General features: G+C 46.1%; 1 protein-coding gene and 1 long non-coding RNA gene across 3 annotated transcripts; one reads left to right on the top strand and one right to left on the bottom strand.

The window, feature by feature from the left end:
* Positions 1-1,412: 1,412 nt before the first annotated feature.
* Positions 1,413-3,514, bottom strand: LOC117893750. 2 transcript variants are annotated; one of them, XR_004648817.1, is made up of 6 exons: positions 3,368-3,514; positions 3,092-3,260; positions 2,759-3,034; positions 2,139-2,687; positions 1,612-2,069; positions 1,413-1,544 (listed from the first exon to the last, which is right to left on the bottom strand). It is a non-coding gene; the product is annotated as an uncharacterized LOC117893750 (long non-coding RNA). The 2 variants fall into 2 exon arrangements; XR_004648818.1 differs by having other exon boundaries at positions 2,792-3,034.
* A 717-nt stretch (positions 3,515-4,231) lies between these two features.
* On the top strand, positions 4,232-5,991 carry LOC117893848 (insulin-like growth factor-binding protein complex acid labile subunit). Its single transcript, XM_034800615.1, is given in 4 exon segments — positions 4,232-4,943; positions 4,999-5,019; positions 5,021-5,609; positions 5,612-5,991. Coding segments are annotated over 4 exon segments (1,611 nt in total). The 5' UTR covers positions 4,232-4,322.
* The last annotated feature ends 14,929 nt before the right edge of the window (positions 5,992-20,920 follow it).

Raw genomic sequence — 20,920 nt, 5'->3', positions numbered from 1 at the left:
CAAACGGACAGGACAACATGAGCGACAGGATAAGAAGTTCTCCATCGAAGTGGCCGTTTTCCTAGCTGAGAGTGAGACCGAGTCCGGACTTGGGCGCTGGCTAAGATTAGCATGCATAACATTAAATGCCCATTTTGTAAACACATGCAATAAACCGAAATTGTAAATAAAAGTATAAAAATAAAAAGTGTAGCATACTTTTGGGGCGTACAATATTATTTTTCTCGAATTTTTGAAGTATCTTTTGGGGGATAATTAAAAAAAAATTCTGTTTCATGGCAGGCAGCTTTTGTCTGCATAAAAAAAGATAAACCAGCTACTTCCTGCTGATTTATGTTCGCCTGGTACTTTGCTATTTTTCGGCCATTTGAGCGAAGCAATTTCCAGCTCATGTAGCCAACAATAGCAAAAACAACTTTTGTTGTACAACAACAACAAAAGCAGCTTTTGTTGTACAACAACAACAAAAACAGCTTTTGTTGTACAACAACATAAATTGACAACAACAACAGCACATTTTTCTTTTGCTGTTTTCTCCTTAATTTGAGAGCCAATCAGGACATGCCAGGCCTTCTTGTGATCGGGACAATGTTCCGGATCCTTTGTAATCACTTTTTATGCAAGGACATTAAGGATAATGCCATTGTAACATTGTTTTTAGATATAATCCTTACAGCGCTATAACTCGACTGTTTCCTGTCGGATCAGGACATGCCATGCCTCCTCTTGTTCGAAACAATGTCCTGACTCGTTTGCAGTCACTTTGGATTCAAGGACATTAAGGATAATGCCATTTTGGCGTTGCTATTACACAGAGTCCTTACAACATTATAACTTGGCTGTTTCCTGTCGGATAAGGACATGCCACGCCTTCTCGTGATCGGGACAATGTGCCGGATCCTTTGCAATCACTTTTTATGCAAGGACATTAAGGATAACGCCATTGTAACGTTGTTTTTAGATATAATCCTTACAACGCTATAGCTCGACTGTTTCCTGTCGGATCAGGACATGCCATGCCTCCTCTTGATCGGAACAATGTCCTGACTCGTTTGCAGTCACTTTGGATGCAAGGACATTAAGGATAATGCCATTTTGACGTTGTTATTAGATATAATCCTTACAACGCTATAGCTCGGCTGTTTGCAGTCGGATCAGGACATGGTGCGCTTCCTTGTGATCGAAAGAGTGTCCTGTGTCGCTTGAATACATCAAGGACCCCAAGGACTGCAGGATAGGGCTGTTTTTTGCTATTTTGTAAATGGAATTTTTCAACCTGAAAGTATGCCACACTTTTCAGAATAAAGACAGCCCCCAAAAGATACTTCAAAACGTGTCAACATAATATCGGATCGCCCCGAAAGTATGCTACACTTTTTACTATTAAAAAATCGATTCAATACAAGTGTTTAGAAAATGGGTATTTAATGTTGTATATGTCAGTTGATCTCAACGTTGGCAAACTCGAAGCATATTGTTCATCTGTGTATCGGAGAGCAGCCTAATCCTTCAGCTCCATGATGTGGAAACCACTTTTGATTTTTCTGAAAAATACAAATCAGGAATTGTATAAAGAGAGCTCCTTCAGATTCAAAATATGTTACACCTTACCTTCTCAGACAAAAATCACCATTAACGTTAGGTCTTTGTTGAAAATACGTTTCCCTGCTCATATCCTGGGTGACCATCTGGGCCAGTACTTATTTAGCCACAGTTGGCGAAAGCCATCCATTAGAACTCAAAGCATGCTTCGTACCGCTCAGTCTGCCATCTATGGGCTGCAGTTCCAGGGTACATTCGGTTTCAGGCCCGAGGTAGCATATCGACATCCGACGTAGTTGTAGACCAGCTAAGCGTAAAGTGACTCGAATTTCGGATTACGTAGCGCTTGTAGATCCAGGAATGCCGTGGCTGTCAGTTCTGCACAGTTTGCCAAAGTTTGCTGCACAGGTGGACCAGCAATGCAAATCGTTCATCTGTTTTCGATTCCAACATGCTGTCTGATGTTGGCGTTTTCTCTTTGTCTTTAGTCTTTTGTCTCTTTAGTCTTCATCTTTAAGTGCACAGTTCTGTGGAGAAAATAAAGAGTCATTTTAGGTACACATTCGAGATGGTTTCAATTCGTTTTCTCATCTTACCAATTGCCTTATTCTTGAGAACGGCATTATACACCGGCTTCGGCTTGGTGGCAACAGTCGTGGCATTTTGCGCGACCTTGAAACGGCAGCTCCAGTGGCAACTGTACGCTTGCAGTTTCCTCGATGGGTTCCTATACCTAATGGGCTTGCGCTCCAGCTTCTGCTTCTCCAGTTTTGCCTCCTCCCGCAACAAATTATAACGGAATTTGCACCTTCGCGAGAACTGAGTATCTGCTTCAGCAGCTGGTTATGTGTATGATGACAGTAGGATGCAATGGGCCCCAGATTCCCAGTGATGTGATTATACTTCCGATTATACTTAAACAGACCGCTCCGCTCAGTCAACAGGCGGCCATGTGCAGCAGATCCGCATGCTGTAGCTATTGCAGACGATCCGCTTTGATAACGTGAGATTATTCCGCATGCGTCTATAGAGATGCGTGTAGCCGGCCAGTTGACGGCATCCTGCCGATTCTACACTGTCCCTTTTACTGCTTCCTATACGAACCATCGGCTGCACATGTTCATCCTCCTCATTTCCCAGCCGAGCTGTGGAGGAAGAAAACACATCCAAGATTGTCCATTAAGTCAATATCTATGGGTACCGATGGTATACTCACATTCTCGTCATTCAGGGTGTGATCAATGATTACCTCCTCACCATCAACTAGTGTATCATCGAAATACACATCGTTGCCGCTCTCCTCTTAGAACTCTTCGAACTACACATTGCTGCCCATTTTCTTCGCGATTATTTTTCCTGGTTATCCAGGCCTACATAAGACGAATGGCGTGGCTCAATATCAGCTCTGTATCTCCCTGCTGTTCGGGTCCAACTGCAGCAACGACAGATGTGTCTGGATCGTCTAATTAGTATTGAAATGCGGAGATTCAATCTGGGGGAGACGATATTTGTTAGGCCTAAAAAACGGGTTGTGAATGGCTTAGATTACTTGGGGGCGGTCTTATTGGCCACGTTCAGATTGTTGTGCAGGCAAAGACAGAGTGCGCCGGGCCCAGATCCTCGTTCCATCAAACTTTTAAGCCAGGTAGCAGACCTTTCCAGTCCCGACTTGGACGCTCGATGTGGCGTGCAACGGCTTTCAGCACAGTATAAGAGTTCTAAAAGCACAAAAAATTGATTAAATTTGCAAAACGATCATCCAAACAATAGATTAGATGCCACATGGAGGGTTGCCGATGGAACATGCTGTCTGTTTGGTACCTACCGCCTTGAACTCGTACTGTGTTCGAAATGCTGCGGTCTCCGCCATTCTTGTTTATCTTTTTACTTCAGCTTTTGTTGCCTAATTATACTCTTTGTTTGGGTTTTAAAAAAAATAAACAAATTGTGAAATATGGCGCGATTATCAGTGTGACCGCGGAATTATCGATCAAATATACCGACAGACCCTCGGAAATATACTGAAATATACCCTTTAATTTTCGAAATATACTGTAAATATACCGTAAATCTGAAATCATATTCCTCGATTTTGATATTCTAGTCAATATTAAAAGTAAGTTGTTACTCTCTACACTGAACATATAATTTTATGAGATGAACGATGCAATTTTCTAGAAGATCGGCTAGTTTTGAATAATCCTTTTGATGGTTTTATGATGCTTTTTCAATAAAATTGCGAAGTAGCTGCTGAATGTATTGCTTTTCTAACTAGTGCTGCAAAAGGAACAAATTAAATATTAAATATATGATTGATGTCTGACAAAAGTGTTTCGTCATGAAACTGTGGTACGGATTAAATTCAAACAAAAGGGCGCCAGGCAGTCGAGAAATGTTGATGCCGATCGAAAGTCTGGATACTACCGATACTTATCCCGATACAGAGCCCTGAAAAGTAAGATGTGTAAAAAATGTAACCACTTTTTGGGCAGATCGAAAGAACCGAAAATTATCTTGGGGATGGAATGCAATCGAATGCATCATACATTTAGCCATGGATCACCAGTCCCTGGTTGGTTAATTTTGCTCCTCTTCTTTGCACTTGCTCACGCTTAATGGGATACATTAAATGTATTTATTAAAAGGAAACCGGCTTGCTGGTGGCTTTCTGCCCTCCCCAAAAGTGAACTCAAACGGGTTTGCGTTAGGCTGACTTAAAAATAAACACAAAGCCAAGAACTTCAATCGGAGCAGCCTCAGTTTTACTTTAGGTACTCAAAATGCAGGCATTAAGACTTCTGTTTGTGCTGCTCCTCATTTCCTTCGAGGCGCGGGGTAAGGATGTGCAGGAATGTGAGGAAATAGCAGCGGGCAGCCACATCTGTCGCGAAATTGAGAGCTTCCAGCAGCTCAATGGATACGTGCAGGAGGATTGGCGCAGCGTCAAAGTGATCAACGAGCACACGGGTATCGAGAGTGGCGGCACCAAAGCTCTGCCTGCTCTGTCTCGGCTGCTGCACTTGGATTTGTCCGAGTCCGGCGGCCTGACGCTGGGCGACAGGGGCCTGCGAGACTTCACGCAGTTGGAAGGGCTGAACCTTACACACTGCCAACTGGAGGAGCTGCAGGAGGAACACTTTCCGCAGAACTCATCGCTGCGCAGCCTGGACGTGAGCTACAATGACATACAGCTGATCACGGGAAAGGTAATGGATCGAATGCCACGACTGGTGTACGCGAATTTCTCCAACAACCTAGTAGCAGAGGTGGAGATAAATGCTTTTAAAGGGCTGCGAAAGTTGGAGTTCTTAGACCTCACCACCAACGAGCAGGAGAACGTGACACTGGGCGAGAATGCGAATCTGCGCTACCTTTCCATCAGCAACAACAACGTGAGAGATGTAAGTACAAACGGAAAGCAAATCCTTCTCTTTTTCAGTACATTTTTGTTTGCAGTTCCGGTGGTGCCGTCTTAGGGGGTGTGCCCAACCTGGAGGAGCTGCATCTGCACAGCAATTGGCTGGAGAACCTGGACATGGGCCTCTTCTTTGCCACGCCTCGGCTGCGGGTGCTCAACGTGTCCAACAACAATTTGTACGAGATCAAGGCAAATCTTTTTGCGGCTGCCAACGAGCGTGCGGTGCCCCTCCAGCTGCTGGACTACAGCTCCAACAATGTGAAAGTGCTGGAGGATTCGGTGTTTGTCAAACTGTCCAATCTGAGGACACTGAATCTGTGGCTAAACCAAATCAATCGGATCCATCCGCGTGCATTCCAGGGTCTGAGCTCGCTCGAGTCACTCCAGCTGCAGGGCAACAAAATCTCCGCCCTGCCCGATGAAGTTTTCTCAATGCTGACGTCCCTGGAACGACTCGATCTGAGCAGGAATAAAATCAAGCAGCTGGGCGCCAGCATCTTTGGCGGCACTCTGCTGAGACAACTCACCCACCTCAATCTGAGCCACAATAACATGATGGAACTGCATCCACTGGCATTTTCTGGCGTGCCTCATCTGCGGGAGCTGCGCCTCAGAGGCAACAAACTGACGGTGTTGGATCTGCGCATGTTTGCCCCCTGCGACGCCTGCAGTTGCTCACCATCGGCGAGAATCGGTTGGAGGAGATCGAGGGCGATATACTGGAGACATTCGGAAATCTCTCGCACCTGGAGATCAACAACAATCGCCTCAGCTATCTGGCATCGCTGCAGACATCCGAGTATCTGCTCCAACTACGGCACATCCGCATCGAGGGCAATCCCTGGCAGTGCCTGTGCCTGGACGAGATCACCGCCTGGCTGGACAAGCGACAGGTGGGCTATGCCCGGCCCAGCAGCGCCTACTACAGTGGCCGCAAGCCGCTCTGCGTGGTCACACCCATGGAGCAGTGCCTGAGGGACCTGGAGGCAGTGCGCGCACATGGCCTGGTCGAGAGCTACGAGCAGATTTGAGCTGCCAAATGGGAGCAGCAATAAATCAATATCACTAAATGTCGGTGGAGTTTCGGTTGTGGTTACTGACCACTGGGAGGGATAAGGGATAGGGAGTGGGAGTGGGAGTGGGAGTAGGATAGAAACCTCCGTAAATCACAGACAATTGCATGACCATGAGGGCAAAACTTTTGCCAGCCAAAGTATTTGGCCAACTGTCGTAAAACAATAAAACGGAAGGCGGCCGCAAAGGCAGCAGAGAGGGAGGAGGAGAGGGATTGGTACAGCGGAGGAGCAGAGATTTTCAAATACTTAACACCACTTAGGCGAACAGTTGGACATTGACAATGGGGGGACAAAGCATTGGGAATTCCAAGTTGTGGGCTGTCACCTTTGGCTCTGGCTCTCTGATTGTTGAGCGTAATTTAGCGCAAGAATTTCTTTTATTAAAATTCTCAATTTGTTTGCAATCAAAGTTTTTGTTTGCCAGAGCCCCACAATGCATTGATTGATTGATTGATTGATGGACCAAATCAGAGCAAGTTTTGTGGCATGCAATTGGGAAATGAATAACGATTGGCTGGACAAACGCAAAGTGTTATGAATGGAGGTCGAAATTCATTCAACTCAAAGCTTGAAGCCTGAAATTAACTCAAAAATCTGTAATTATTAGCATTATTATTAAATTTTATATGCAGAAAGATCTCAAATCGTCGGTGAAATATGTGTCGTGCCACATCAGCTTGAAGATTTAATGAATGCCAGAAAATAGAGCACCAAAGCGCAACCCTGCTGCCGCCTGTGTCTCTGCCTTTCAGGACATTTTGCATTCAGAGTGCGTCTAGGAATCGCAGCAGTCGTAAGCAAATAAGTAGTTCAACACGTTGAGGGGGGAGGGGGGTGCTGGGGTTCAACTATTCATGGAGGGAAGTTCATACCAGCGCAGGTGGAGAGCGAGAGAAAGGTATTCCAGGCATTCACACTCGACCGGGGAACAAAAGGCATTGGGCACAGAGACAATGGGCCAAGTCGAGGTGTTGGCAAGCCCAGAACATGTGCAGTCAATATGGCAATTACACGGCAATACACACACAGCCACACACACACAGAAAGGAGACTGCTGAGGTGCACAATTTCCCCGCTCGACAGCTGCAATAAAACTTAAGACTCAAACAGAACAGAAATTATACAAATTAAAGTCCTGGCAACTTTTAAACTTCATAAAAAGAGAAAACTTAATTTAATTAAATTTTTGGGTTCGCATTTTCCCTGTCCCCAAAGTTGTCGTCGATGAATCAGTTTTCCGGTCAAAGGTGGACGACAGTTTCTGGCTCCCCATTTACACGTACGTTTTCTTATGAATTTTGTCATCGACAGTGCGGACAGAGGGACAGTGCGGACAGGAGGGTCGCTTCAATTAATTTCGAGACAAACTTTGAACATAGTCGTTGGGCTTTTGTTTGCTCAATTTGATAACCGAAATGGCAGGAGTTGCAGGGCAGACAGGAGACCCGAACTAGAGTGTATCTGTGTGTGTGGTTCTGACAAACTTGTTGCTCCGCTCAAACACAGGCAGGCAGCACCCGGGAGACCCTCAAACATTGAACCCTTATCAACATGAAATGACGCGCCGCTGAGGTGTCAAAGACATTCTGGCCATCAATTTTCACCACCCTCGGGAACCCCCAGGACCATATACAGGCTCAAAAATTGAATTTGATTTCTCTACGTAATCGCTGGTTGTTTTTTTTTTCCACTCTGCATTTGCTGGAGTGTTGGCCGACAGCACTTTGCACTGCTACTCCCCCCAACGCATTTTGTTTGGTTAATTACGTGCATGGCTAATTGCATTCCTGTGGCTTAAATTGCCGCAAAATTTGTTAACAAAATATTTGCTGAAAAAACAGACGCGCATTTTTGCACAATTAGCTCGGTCATTGTATATTTTAATTTGTCAGCAAGTGTGTGTGTGCGTGTGTCGTGTGTGTGTGCTGTGCATATTCATTATTGCAACAAAACTCCCAAAAACTGAGCGGAAAGAGACGAGACTGAGCTGAGGGACTGGGAGCGAGAATGGGACAGTTGCAGGATGCGGTTGCGACTGCACTTCAAATTACAACATTTTTGCGGTACTCTGAATTTGTAATTATCAACAGTTGCAGTTGCAGTGGCAGTGGCAGTGGCAGTGGCAGTCCCAGCTCCAGTTGCAAGTTGTTAAACTAGAGGCAAAAGGGGTTTGGTTTAATCAATAGATTGAACTTTAATCCAGCTCCAAGCTCACCAAGAGATCAAGCCCCCGGGGCACTGTCGTGGAATTGGTAACTAAATGCCACAAGCTCGGCATTTGGCTGCAGGTTGCAGCGCCGCTTGTGCAGTTCGACATCAATCAGCGCCTCGTATAGAATGTCCAGCAGTTCTGGCTGCTGCGCCACAATGTCCATCACCTCGTCAATCATCTCCTCGAATAACTCATCGGGATTTTCGAGTGCGCTGCTGGAAGACATCTTTCTGTGTTTCTGTTTCTCGACTGGCAATAGTTTGAGTGTGACTAGGGATCTCCTCTACAAAGTCAGAGCATGCTACGAGGGCTCGTGCTTAATGAAAAATGCCTGCCACAAAGTATGCTGCAGCAGCAAGCAATGTTGCATGCTCCAGCATGCTGCAGCATGCCTGACACACACCTCATATTTGTGCCTCAAGGGGCGAAATTCCCTGCCGCTGCTAATGATTTTTAATAGCCAAATTGCATGAGCTGACTGCCACAGACTGCAGCCCGGGGCACCAGGTCACAGCTGCCACAGCCTCCACGGCCGAAGAGATGGCTCTTAAAAACGTATTTGTGGTGGTGAGGCTACTCCATGGCACACACACTACACACTCGTGCATACTCGATGCGGTCAATAAAATATGCAAAGTGAGGATGTTTTTGGAGAGGCAGATGGGAGATGTGCTGGCAGAGAGAGTGGCCATCCAGCAAGCCTTAAAAAACAAATTAGTGGCGCTTACTCAACAAGATTGAGTGGTTCTTGCAACGCCGTCATCGTCATCGTTGTGCCCATCAGCTGGGGCAGTGGCAGTAGTCACAAACTATTGAGATTCCATCTGGCACTCACCCCTTACAGAGCTACGCCACTGCTCCTTGATTACGCATCACATGAAGAAGAAAAAACCTGAACTTAATTAATGAAAGAGCTTGAGGCTGCCCATCTCTGGACCCTGATCTTCCATCTATTTCTGCAGGGGGGCACAGATACAGATACTCATACCCGAGCTGATGAATATTTATGCGAAAAGAATGATGCAGAAATGTGGAGCAGAATCATCAGGGAATGACCAGAGAACTGGAGAACCAGAGACCCCACGGCCACCACCGATGACGGGGCAAATCAACAGCTGAGCATAATTTTTGGTTAATAAAAACGTGTAATAATTTGCTGTGTGGCGGACACATGTAGCAACATGTCGGGGTGGCGAAATGAAATTATGTAAATGTGACAGCAGCAGCGTCAGATGTTGTATCTGCAACTGAATTTTGTATCTTTTGTGGGTGTTGCCAGCGGTTGACCCACGTACACAATGCACAGAGCAGGGCAGGGTCTGGTGTTAGTGTTGCTGTCCTGGCCATGGACCAAACATGGCTTAATGTTGATTAGATGCATTAAACATGCGAAAGCCCACAAAAACCCGCATGCCACAAACTGTTGCCTGCATTGCGGGGCCAGTGGCAGTTGCAGTGGCAGTGGCAACAATAAACGGCAGCATAAAATAGATATTCCCATTGCATATTTACATGTGCGGGCCGCGAGGGGGATATAAAATTAGCGCAACGTTTTAACTTTTGCGCGGCAATTGAATAACTTTAATTGGTAATAAAGCCACGGTCCATGGAGCCGGAAATAGCGGAATTACAGCGCCCAATCCCCACACGACAATCGGCACAGAGCCAATCGGCATTTGAAAGGGGGAAAGGGGAAGAGGGGCAAACCCCTGGTCAGTGGCCCGCAAGCTGTTTACGATCCCCAGCAGCAGCATCGACTCGCAGCCAACTTTAATAGTAAATAAGAACAATAACAAGCGCCGCAGGAGCAGCTGCGAAGTGCCACAAAGTTTCAGCCACACGCAGAAAAAAAAACCAAGAGAAAAATAACACAAAAACAAAAAAACATCGCAGTGGGAAGACCAGAAAAGAAAAGTTGGAAAACACTTTACTTTGATGACCGTCCAAGTCTTTGGCTCTCGACGTTGAAGCTGTCGCCATGGTTGCCAGTTGCCGGTTGTCGGTTGCCGGTTGCCATTCAAATGGTCTACCCTTACCCGTGGGAATGAGAGAACTTTTTAATGACTGCTGTCCCAGGCTGAAAGGTGAACATATTGCCAACAGCTGGCTGTCCCTTCGTGGCACGTCCAGGCATCAGAAGGTGACACGCACAATGCCTCTGGGGGCTACGAACTACTAGCCAAGGGTGACCCCGACTTGTTGCGCCACCACAGGAAGATAGGAGACATCATTTGGTGACCCCGATGTGCATGCATTTCTGAAGTTTCTTCATGTCAAGCTGGTGTAAGGAATAAATTATTATTCCTGCTAAAATTCCCTCCAGAAAGAGTATTAAACTGTCAGTCAATGAAAGCCTGCCGCCAAGTCATTTTAGAGTCGATGGCTAGGCCAAATCATTATTGATTTCCCCCGATTGGGTGCCGGTGCCGGTGCCATTGCCCCAACGCTGTGGCCAGGCTTATCTGGCAAAAAGGGTGAGCACCAAGTGCCACTTGGGGCGCTTTGACAAAAAGTTTCTTTTGTACATATTATTTATGCCCGGTTCCAGCCTGAGGCCTCAGCCTGTGCCTGTGCCTGTGCCTGTAGAGGTTCTCCCTTCAATATTTCCCGTTCTCCGCCCTGTCCCCTCTCTGGTTCTGGCTCTCTGACTCTGGTCCGTTGTTATTATTGCTCTTTTATTTGTAATGGCAGACTTCGTTTCGCTTCTGCTTATGCTTTGGCTTTGGCCTTTCCTTTTTTTTGTATTTTTTAATTTATGTAGCAGCAGTTGCTTCCACGTAAATGTCAAATGCATTTGCTGGGGGGCTGCTGAATTGACGGGCGGTAGAGTCAAAGCTCCAGAACTCATAATGTGTTAAGTTTCGCTTGTCGAGTGAGTGGGCTCGTGGCTCGTGGCTCGAGTTGTTGGCAAACAGTCTGCCAGCCTGCTCTACTCTGCCGAAGCTCCCGAATCAACTTCGCCACTTCAAATGGCACCAGAAAGTTTTGCCCAAAAGAGGCCAGCAAACTAATTATTTAGTTTCCTTCCGTGCCGTGCTGTGTCGTTCCATTCAGTTTCCCGTTTCCCGTTCTCCGCTTTTGGGGTAAGAAACGAAAAGGCAACTGGCAACTGGCAAAAGCGGTAAACGGCAAATGCCAACGTCAGCCAAATATCAATAAGAACTCCTCCAATCGAGATCTATTTCAATTAACTTGTTAAAAACTTTAATTAACGGCATTGCAGACGCTTGAAGCCGCCTGGCAACGCCATCGCCATCGCCACCGCCACACCTCCACCCACCTCTCTTCCCGGGCTAGTTTTCCTTTCTAACTTTCTCTTCCTTTTTTTGCCGCTTGAATTTATTGCTGCGCCTAATTGGGCAGCAACATCTCTCCCAAGGATCCAAGTGGGCTCCCTGTGATATGTAAATGTTTATAAATCAAGCGGCGACTGTTGTCCGTGACAAGTGGTCGACTGTTTGGACACTTCAAATAAATAAATAAGCAAACAGCGCCTGCTCCCCCTGTCTGCCTGGCTATAACAGGTCTATGCCGTGCTGACCCCGTTCTGCGGTTAGTTCAACATTCAACAATCAACAATCAACAATCCGTTTTCCAATTCCCCTTTTCTATATTCTATTTTTCCTCTCGTGCCCTGACTGGCTATTTGTTTAGCATAGTTTCGCCAGGCAATGGAAACAAAGGAGCAAGAAGCCGAAGGAGACGAAGGAACCCTCATCAAAATTGTCTGAGAGAGAGTTTTTTTTCGCCTGACACCTTGTGATTTAGAAAGCCGCAACATATGAAACCAAAGCCTGGTACTCGGTGATTTATACGATTCCCTCTGATTTACTGCCACAAAGGCCATTAGAGGAGTGTGGTGCGGTGGGGTGGTGGTGGCTCCCCGAGTGGACACTCGATTTGCTGCTGTCGACAATTACATTGTCTAGACCCAGAGCAAAGGGGACTGTCAAAACTCGATGCTCGGAACATACTTTGGGCACTCCTTGGGGTTCTGCTGCTGGCAACAGTCAATGTCTCCTCCAAGTTGATTATAGAAATGACAAAAGCAGAAAGCAGCAAAGCAAAGCAAAAGCAAAGCAAAACGAAAGCGAAACAAATGTCTGTGGATCGAGTTTTTTAGCGCTTGATAAATTACTGTGAGGAGAGGAGCTTAAGGCTATTAATAAGATAAATGAGCGGCAATAAGTGGAGATGGCACTTCGATTCCATGCGCTGCCGTGCCGTGCCAGGACATGCCGTACCGTTCCTTCCTTCCTTCCGCTGCACAATGCGGCGTATGCGTAATTACCATTTCATATGCATTAAGAAGCGGCTTCAATCACACGCCACACAGAGCACAGAGCTACTTCCCACTTGTGGAAGGAGCTGTAGCTGTAGGTGGGCTTCTGCCAAAACCCGCTGGTCATTAAGCGCATTTGAAAAATCATCAACAAAGCGTTGACAGTGTTGCCAGCTCGGCCAGCGACGACGACAAATGGAACCAAAAGCCATTGTTAGCGGCAGCAGAGAGAGAGAGAGCCGGAGAGCGGCAAATGGATGGATAAAAAATGTACCAATAAATTGAAATACGATCAATAATAATTATGATTGGTGGGGTGGGCTTTGGACTGTTCCCAGACAGCGTGAATACACAGAATAATTGCGTTTCCATGCAATTGCTCAATTCCACAAGGAGCAAGCAGCAAGCCAGGAGCAGCCAAGAGCAGCAGCTGCCTATCGGGGCACAATGGGGGCGATTATCCTATCGATAAGTGAACGCTGCGGCGGGCCGGAGTGGCGGGCGGAGCTCCACAAATAATCATTAAAGAATGGCCTGACACAAAGTGGATTTTTGCATTCAAGTGCTCATCCTGGTGACAAGTGATGCGGCGGGGCGGCTGGGGAGTGTGGAGTCTACGACCTTGGTCGGGGTTGGTTTTAAAAAGTATTTCCCATCGAATGCACTTGACTGAACACGCAGACATAAGGGAATTGTCAGGCTTAAGTGGTAGCACAGCTGGGAAGAGTATTACTTGTTATTCTTTATTAATTATGCATTGGGAAAAAGCTTAAAAGTTACTGGCAAATCGACATTTATTGTGCAGGTTTTATCGTTATCCTTAGCCATGTTTTAAACTCGTAAAAATTGTTTCACAAACGTTTATGAAACGCTTTTCTATTCAAACAATTCTCTTTAATAACCATTTTTCATAAATCCATTCATTCGGCTATTGTTGTATCCCACAGAGTGCCGACCGCAAAATCCCCATCGATGTGGCCCCATTGTGTTCGCAGTACTTTTTCTCCCACCTCTTGCCACGTTCTCCGACAATGGCAGCGTTTAAAAAAACATTAGTTCAACTGGCCAGCCAGCAAGTTCAACTGCAAAGAAGCTCAAGTTGATGCCTAACGAGAGTAGGAGGAGCAGCAGAGTTAAATGGAGACTCCAATCCAAGGACTCGGGTACAAGGTCTCTCCCCCAGCCCCCTATTTGAGTGAAAGCTATCCTCGCCCAGTGACCGAGCGACCGCAAATTTGCCCCTGCCTTCCGTGCAGTTCGTCACAATGGAAATCCAATTTAATTTTACTGATTCTGCACTTTGCACAAATCGGAGGGGGCACGTTAAAGATGTGGTCCAGCCACAGGCCGCAAGTGCCCAACCACAAAGAGGCTGCTGCATTTCTTAAGAGGATGAGGACGAGGACGAGGACGAGGAGGGTTCCATTTCACAGATGCCCGAGCATGCATCAGGGCAAGGGCCAAAGCCCGGGCACATCTAATTATTGTTTACCGTGCTTAAACACCGGGAAAATTGAATTGAAATCAAAATAAAAATGCGACCAAAATCGAATTTGCCTGCGGAAGTTGAGGTTTTCCTTTTAGACCCGGACTCAGCCTCAGACGGAGACGGAGACCCAATGTCAGGACAGGACACAGGGCAGCAAACAAATCCTCAAAAAGAATTCAGCTTAGCCCTCGCCACACCCCAGAGGCAGGCAGGCAATAAGCAACCAAAGAAGCGTAAAGAAAATACGTCAAGAAAAGACACCAGGTAAAAGAGAATCAAATAGAGTCCTCCTGGAGAGAAAGGAGCAGGCAGAAGCAGCAGCAGAAGCAGGCCAGCTCTGACAAGGTTAGGCCGTGTCTTGGCCCCCGGTACACCCAAACGTCAAGTCAATGTGTATTTGACATTTGATTTCAGACATTCGCCTGGGCCAAGACCTTTTCGCTTCCTCAACGTCTAACTCGGAGTCGGACTCAGGCACAGACACGACCACTGTCTCTGGCTCCGCTTTCGTTGGGGTAAATGCAGCTGACCAGAACCAGAGCCATCCAATTAGAAGCAAACACCGAAATGAACAGGCAGCCAAGCAGCTGTCAGTCCCATCGAGCATACATTTGCATTTGCATTTACCGAATGCAAATGAAATTTCTCGCTCCAAATAAAAATCTGTCTCCTGCCTGTCTCTGCCTTGTGGCGGCTCTCAGATTTGTGTGTGTTTGCTGGGCTGAAGTGGGTGTGGCTCCACCTAAGTTCTGGGTAAACATTTACCTTATTAACACGCAGAGCCGCGGCACAGCCATCAGCCGGGGGGCAGGCATCACATCGAGTGGTCATAACGAAGGCCGAGAGCCCGAAGCTTTTGCCGCCTAAAATAATGCCACAAAAAGCAACTTATGCTAATGCTCGATGGCTGCTGTCTCTCTCTCTCTCTGTCTATAGTTGTTAGCTGCCCGCTGGGTGTTAATTCAAATGACATTATTTAATGCCCAGCACACGCAAGACCCGAAGCTAAAGCCAAAGCCAAAGCCAGATCCCAAGCCAAAGGCAAAGCTAAAGCCAGAGCCATCTGCAAATGTGTGAAAAGAAAGTGACTTTAATTAAACGTGTATGTTTAACGCCTTGCATAATGCAATGGAGCACAACGAATTTCTATCATTGCGCAATGTTGACAGACAGGCAAGTCACTTGTAATTGTGGCAGCAACAATGCCCAAATTTATGGCACATTTTAATGACACAACCATGCATGGAGTAGCAATTAAAAGCCCATCAGCCAGCAACATCAGCAATGCACTGCCCCCCAAAAAAAGGACCTTGAGGGGACAAATATGAGGACGAGCAGGAGATTACACGACACAAACACACGGCAAATGGGATAATCGAAAAATTGCCATGTTCTCGTGCCACAAATTTGCATATTTATTAAATTTTCTGATTGAATTTGATAAACCCGCACGGGCTCAGGGGCACAGCAGAGATACAAAGAGAGTCCTGATTTATCGATTGAGGCTTCCGATTTGTATTCCTCCCCGAAACTTGCGGTTTCATTAGTGTAAACACAGACACATTCGGCAGCATTGATTTGCTGTCTGGCAAGTCGTGACTAAATTGGTTGTTCAAATGAAAACATTAAATTAGTCAGCAAGTTCCAACAAGTTTCACATTCCCATGCACGTCATAGTTGCTGTCAAATCTGCCACTTTATTTCGAGCGCCGCTACTGTAAGTTCTATGACTCAGAGCGAGTTCGGGGAATATATTTCAGGGGATTCACAACTTTAATGGCTAGACAGGAGATGAGAGATGAAAGATGCGAATAAAACTTTTGCCAGCGCAGCTAAAATGATGTTAGAGAGCGTCTGGGAATACTCGTATCAATGGTTGCCCATCAAAGGTTTCTTCAATTAATAATTTGGGTTGGTTTCTCAATGAATTTAACAGTCCGTAAACCCATGCCAGACTCTCTATGGGATATACCATTGACATAACATTGATTTCCTCTATTCGTACACCCACTTTTAGCACTTACTTCCCCCTATCTACCCTATGCCCATTCGACTCTTCAATTTGACACTTTTATGAGCGTAAATGGTATTTTGTTAATGGCCACGCCCCTCACACTGGCCTCCTCCTTAAAGTGTCAATTACCAAGAAGACGACGCCGCCACAGCCAATAACCAATACATGAGTGATCTCTGGGTGTGCGCTTGTGTGTGTGTTGGCCATAAATAAATTATAAAATTGCTCGAAGGCAACAACAAGAGCAATTGGGTCTATTTGCCTCGGGAGTGTGTGTGTGTTTGCTGTTGGTGTTTTTTTTTTTATTTCTATTTGTCGTTGATTTTGTGCTTCCCTTTTTTTGTTGCTGTCGTTGTTTTTGTTGTTGGTTTTTTGATGCTACCTTGTCCCCCCTCGTTCAACCGCAGCACAGTTGTTGCCGTTATCGTCGTCTCAGTGAAAGAAAGAGAAAGTGCCCGAAGCCAGTTTTTTGTTGTTTTTTTTGTCTCTTCCATCTTTATTTTTTTTCTGTTTGAATTGTTTTCGATGTGTTGCCGATGCTGGGGATGGCTGGCTGGATCGCCTGCAGGGGGACAAGCAAAGAATGTCAATTTCTGGCCATAATGTGCCTCAGACTTTTGCTTTTCTTTGAAGCTGTAAAAACGAGGCAGGCAGGCAGCCAGGCAGGCACTCTCTCGCACTTTCTTGCTCTCTCACACATGGAGCAGCTTTCCCTTCCTGTGCGGAGAGTCGCTCTCCGCGGCTAGGCCCTAAGCCAGCAGGCCTCGCTCGAGCAATAAACGCAGAAAAGAGTAGAGGGAGAGAGAGGGAGAGAACTAGGCACATAAACAGCTCATTAGATGGCCTTTTAATGAAGTTGCCTATAGCCTCAGCCGTTGACAACTTTTTCTTTCTGGCTTTGATTCGATTTGATTTGATTTGATTTGGGCCTTGGATAGAACTAGCCTCATCTGCATATCAATGTCGGGCCACGGACTCTCGGACTTTCGCTAATTGAAAGACAAGCGGCAGCAGGCAGCTGGCAGTTCTCTCTCTCTCTCTCTCTCTCTCTCTCTATGCAGTGCGCCGTCTGCTCTGTCATTGCAGTGCGACACAATTAAGGCAGGTAGAGACGCAAGTAGAGACGCGCTTGGCCCAACCTCAAAAGCGACGAAGAGACGAGGGGGGAGTGGTGCGGAAAAAGACTCTTCTTCAGTTGCTGGTCGCGCACTTCGAGTCACAAATTTAGAAAACCTTTTGAGGGCACTTTCATTTACCATTTCTTCTGCTGCTGTTGTTGCTTCTGCTTTTGCTGCTGCTGCTGTTATTGTTGTTGTTATTGCTGCTGCTGATATTTTTATACCCGGTACTCGAAGAGTAAATAGGGTATATTGTATTTGTGCACATAACGGTTGTATGTAACGCACAGAAGGAAACGTTTCCGACCCCATAAAGTATATATATATTCTTGATCAGCATCAATAGCCGAGTCTCTGTCTGTCTGTCTGTCTGTCCGTCTGTCCGTCTGTCCGTCTGTCCGTCTGTCCGTCCTGATGAGCGCCTAGTACTCAGAGACTATAAGAGCTAGAGCCACCAAATTTTGCATCCAGACTTCTGTATGCTCACACTGTTACAAGTGTATTTCAAAAATGAGCCACGCCCCCTTCCGCCTCCGCAAAAGGGCGAAAACCTCCCAAATCTACAATTTTGAAGATAGCAGAAAACTAAAAACGCCATTCCGTAGGGAATGACCATATCTATCAGATCACCAAATTGGGATACGATTGGATCATTATTATAGCCACAATGAAGAAATTAATTTGCAGTAGCCAAACCCACCCCGTCCCGCAGCATTCACACTCTGCTTCGCGCTGTTTATGGCCTGGCCCCTGACACGTCACTTCCTCTGCCTCTGCTGCTGCCTCTGCCGCTGCCTCTGCCGCTGACTCTGCCGCGACTCTGCAGTGTGTGTCTATAGGGGAGGGTGGCGAGCTAAAGGAGCGTGTTGGCGTGAGTAGTGTTGTTGATGTAGATGACAGATGAAGAAAAAATGTAAAATTTGACAAATAACCGCTAAGTTGCAGATGTAGTACTGAGTGCCGGGTATAAAAGTTGTGACGCGTAAGAAGCGTCTCACACGTCCCTTCTCGTTTTCGCTTGTATTGAAATTGCTTTGGTTGTCTTGGCTTTCGTTCGATGGATGCGTTCGCCCATTGAATGCGAAATGAGTGTCGAGCCGGACAAAAGGCGGCAGAGTCAGGCAGGAACTTGGGCCGTGAGCGGTAGTGGGGTTGGGGTCGGGGCTTGGGCTGGGGCTAGGCGGCTTTAACGGTCAAGAGAGCTGCGTAGCTGCCTATTGTGTGCGGGTGCTGTACGTGAATGAATTCATAAAGAAATAATGCCAAAAAGCAGCAACAGCAGCAACAGCAACAGCAGCCGGACGCAACGCGCGGCAGCATGAAAAATTGAATGTAATGCGGCAAATGAAATTCAACAGCGTCAAATGCAAAACGCACAACCAAATTCGAATCCAAATCCCAACAATTCCCCCGCTCTCTGCATTTATTCAGTTTAAACAAAATGAAATTGTCCGCACGCATTTTGCATTTAATTGGGGTACAACCCACGAATATCCATGAACAGCAAAGGGACAGCCGCAGCTAAATATTAGCGACTAACTATAAGCTGATTTTTGAAAATCGATTAGTTGGCGGGGCCGCACGCAATGGAAATGCGGAAATGGAGGAGTGGCTGTGCAGCCCACCGCCCCCTCCATCACTGTCATTTTATTGACAGTTGGCGCGTGTGAACAGGCAGACTCCTCCTGCTGGCACGACTTCCTCCCACACACACACAGAAAAAAGTGTGTGCCTTGATTATTCCAGGCACACAGAGACGACGCTTTCATGCATAATCTCGCCTACAACAAATACAACAATTACACGAATAAATACTACAACAATTAAACCAACACTTACACCAACAACAACGGCAACAGCAACAACAACAACAACAACAACACACATGAAAGGAAAATGGAGAAAAGTCGTGAAGGTTTGTGGCTTGTGGCTGAACTCGAAAGCACCAAAAGAAAAGCGAAATTTTCGTGCAGACATTGACTTGGCAGCGACAAAACGTTGGTAATCAAATAATTTCATGCCTTTAATTGTCTACCTTTGAGAGGGTGGGCAAAGGGGGAAGCCGAGAGAGAGAGAGGGAGAGAAAGAGAGAGTGCTAAAGGGGCAGAGGGACTTGGCTTAGTGAGGATAATTGGATTGGTTAAATGAGCAGCGGTACAATAATGAGCGTTAAGTGAACAATGGAATAAGGAGGTACAAGGGTGTACAAGGAGCTACAAGGGGGTCCTTTTGGGGCGGCAAAGAAGCAGCCACAAGGGCCACACAGCTGAACGCCAGTTAACGTGAAATGGAAATGGATATGCGGATAAGGTGAAATGGTAATGGAAATGATGGCAACAAAATTATGAGTGGCAAAGGGGAAACACTTTACACAATTAAGGAAGGAAAAGCGTGGCTTAAAAATGAGAATTCATGTGCGAAATTTAACAAAGTTTCCACTCAACTATTCAAATGTCTATGCTGTTATGCTTTTTGTTGAATGAAACTATATTTAAGAAGTAGTTAAACGTTTGACATGCATTATTAATGGCCAAAACGGGGCCAAGAAAACTCTCAATTAGAGTTTGCCAATCGCTTGGCTAAAGATTTGCAGCGGGTGGTCCATTTAGCAGTGGCAAACAAGCAACAACAAGCCAAGGAAAATTAATAAACCGGAAAAACTTTTGGCAGAACAGAAACCCAACCCACAGCCCACAGCCCATCCCTCCACATAAGCCAGCGAAGTCGGAGTCTAAGCAATTGCGAGCAAGTTGAGCAAAAATTAATTAGTCAAATGGAGTAAGTGAGGGAGGAAGGGGGCAAGCAGAAGACGACTTCTTAACAGATTTGTTTATGAAAATATTTGGAGCAGAGAGAGAAAGAATATTCTGATTTTTCTGCTGCTCGTGCTGGCTGTCAAGTGTTGATTTGATTGGTTTGTTTTTTTTGCCACTAGTTTTCCACGTGAGTGACCCCCCAGTGAGCACCCCGCTGTCCAAATGTCAGAGTGTATTAAGCCATTAAAATGCTAAATTATATGCTTTTTGAACTTGCCTTCCAGCGCAACTCTTTCATGCACTTTGGCTTCGTCTTCGACTTCGACTTTTGCTGCTTCAAAAATAGTCAAAGTTTAGCCGAGCGAAAATGTTTGTTTATTTAGTTGAAAGTTTTTTTTTTTTTTGCTCTAACCATTTCTTTGTTCAGTGAGCAGAGTGCAAAGCGGAGCTCTTGTTGTTGTTTTGTTTTTTGGCACATTACATAAAATTTCGTAACATTCTGCGGGCAAAAGTCTCTCTAAGCGCCTGCAGACTCGAATCTGCTGTTCCAGTCTCAGTTTTCGTGTCGAGACTCTGGAGTCTAGAGTCGGTTTCGGTTTCTGTCTTTCGGCATTGGGCCATGTTGGAACTTGGAAGAAAACTCCACTGACCTGTTAACAGCAAATGCTTTGCAGAGACTTACTTTGGCCAATGGCAGAGGCAGCAGCAACCAACAACAACCTGCGAAGAAAGTTATAGTAGACAGCTACACGGCCAAGAGACAGCCAAGACTACAGTAAAAACAACTTTTGCCCAACTGCAAGAAGCAGCAGCGGCAGTGGCAGTGGCAGCAGCAGCTACAAACGAGTAGAACACGTTTTACTGTTGGCAGGCGTCGCAGCCAGCATCGACAGCGGCAGCGACGGCGACATCGGCCACCAATTTCCATGGGAAAGCTCTGACTTTGACTTCGAGCAGTGCAGTGACTGTCAATTTTCTTCATCCCGGACATTGAAAATGAAACGTCAGTCAGG

The sequence above is a fragment of the Drosophila subobscura genome, chromosome J, assembly GCF_008121235.1.
Source record: "Drosophila subobscura isolate 14011-0131.10 chromosome J, UCBerk_Dsub_1.0, whole genome shotgun sequence".
Lineage (NCBI taxonomy): Eukaryota > Metazoa > Arthropoda > Insecta > Diptera > Drosophilidae > Drosophila > Drosophila subobscura.
This window is presented reverse-complemented; position numbering and strand designations above follow the sequence as displayed.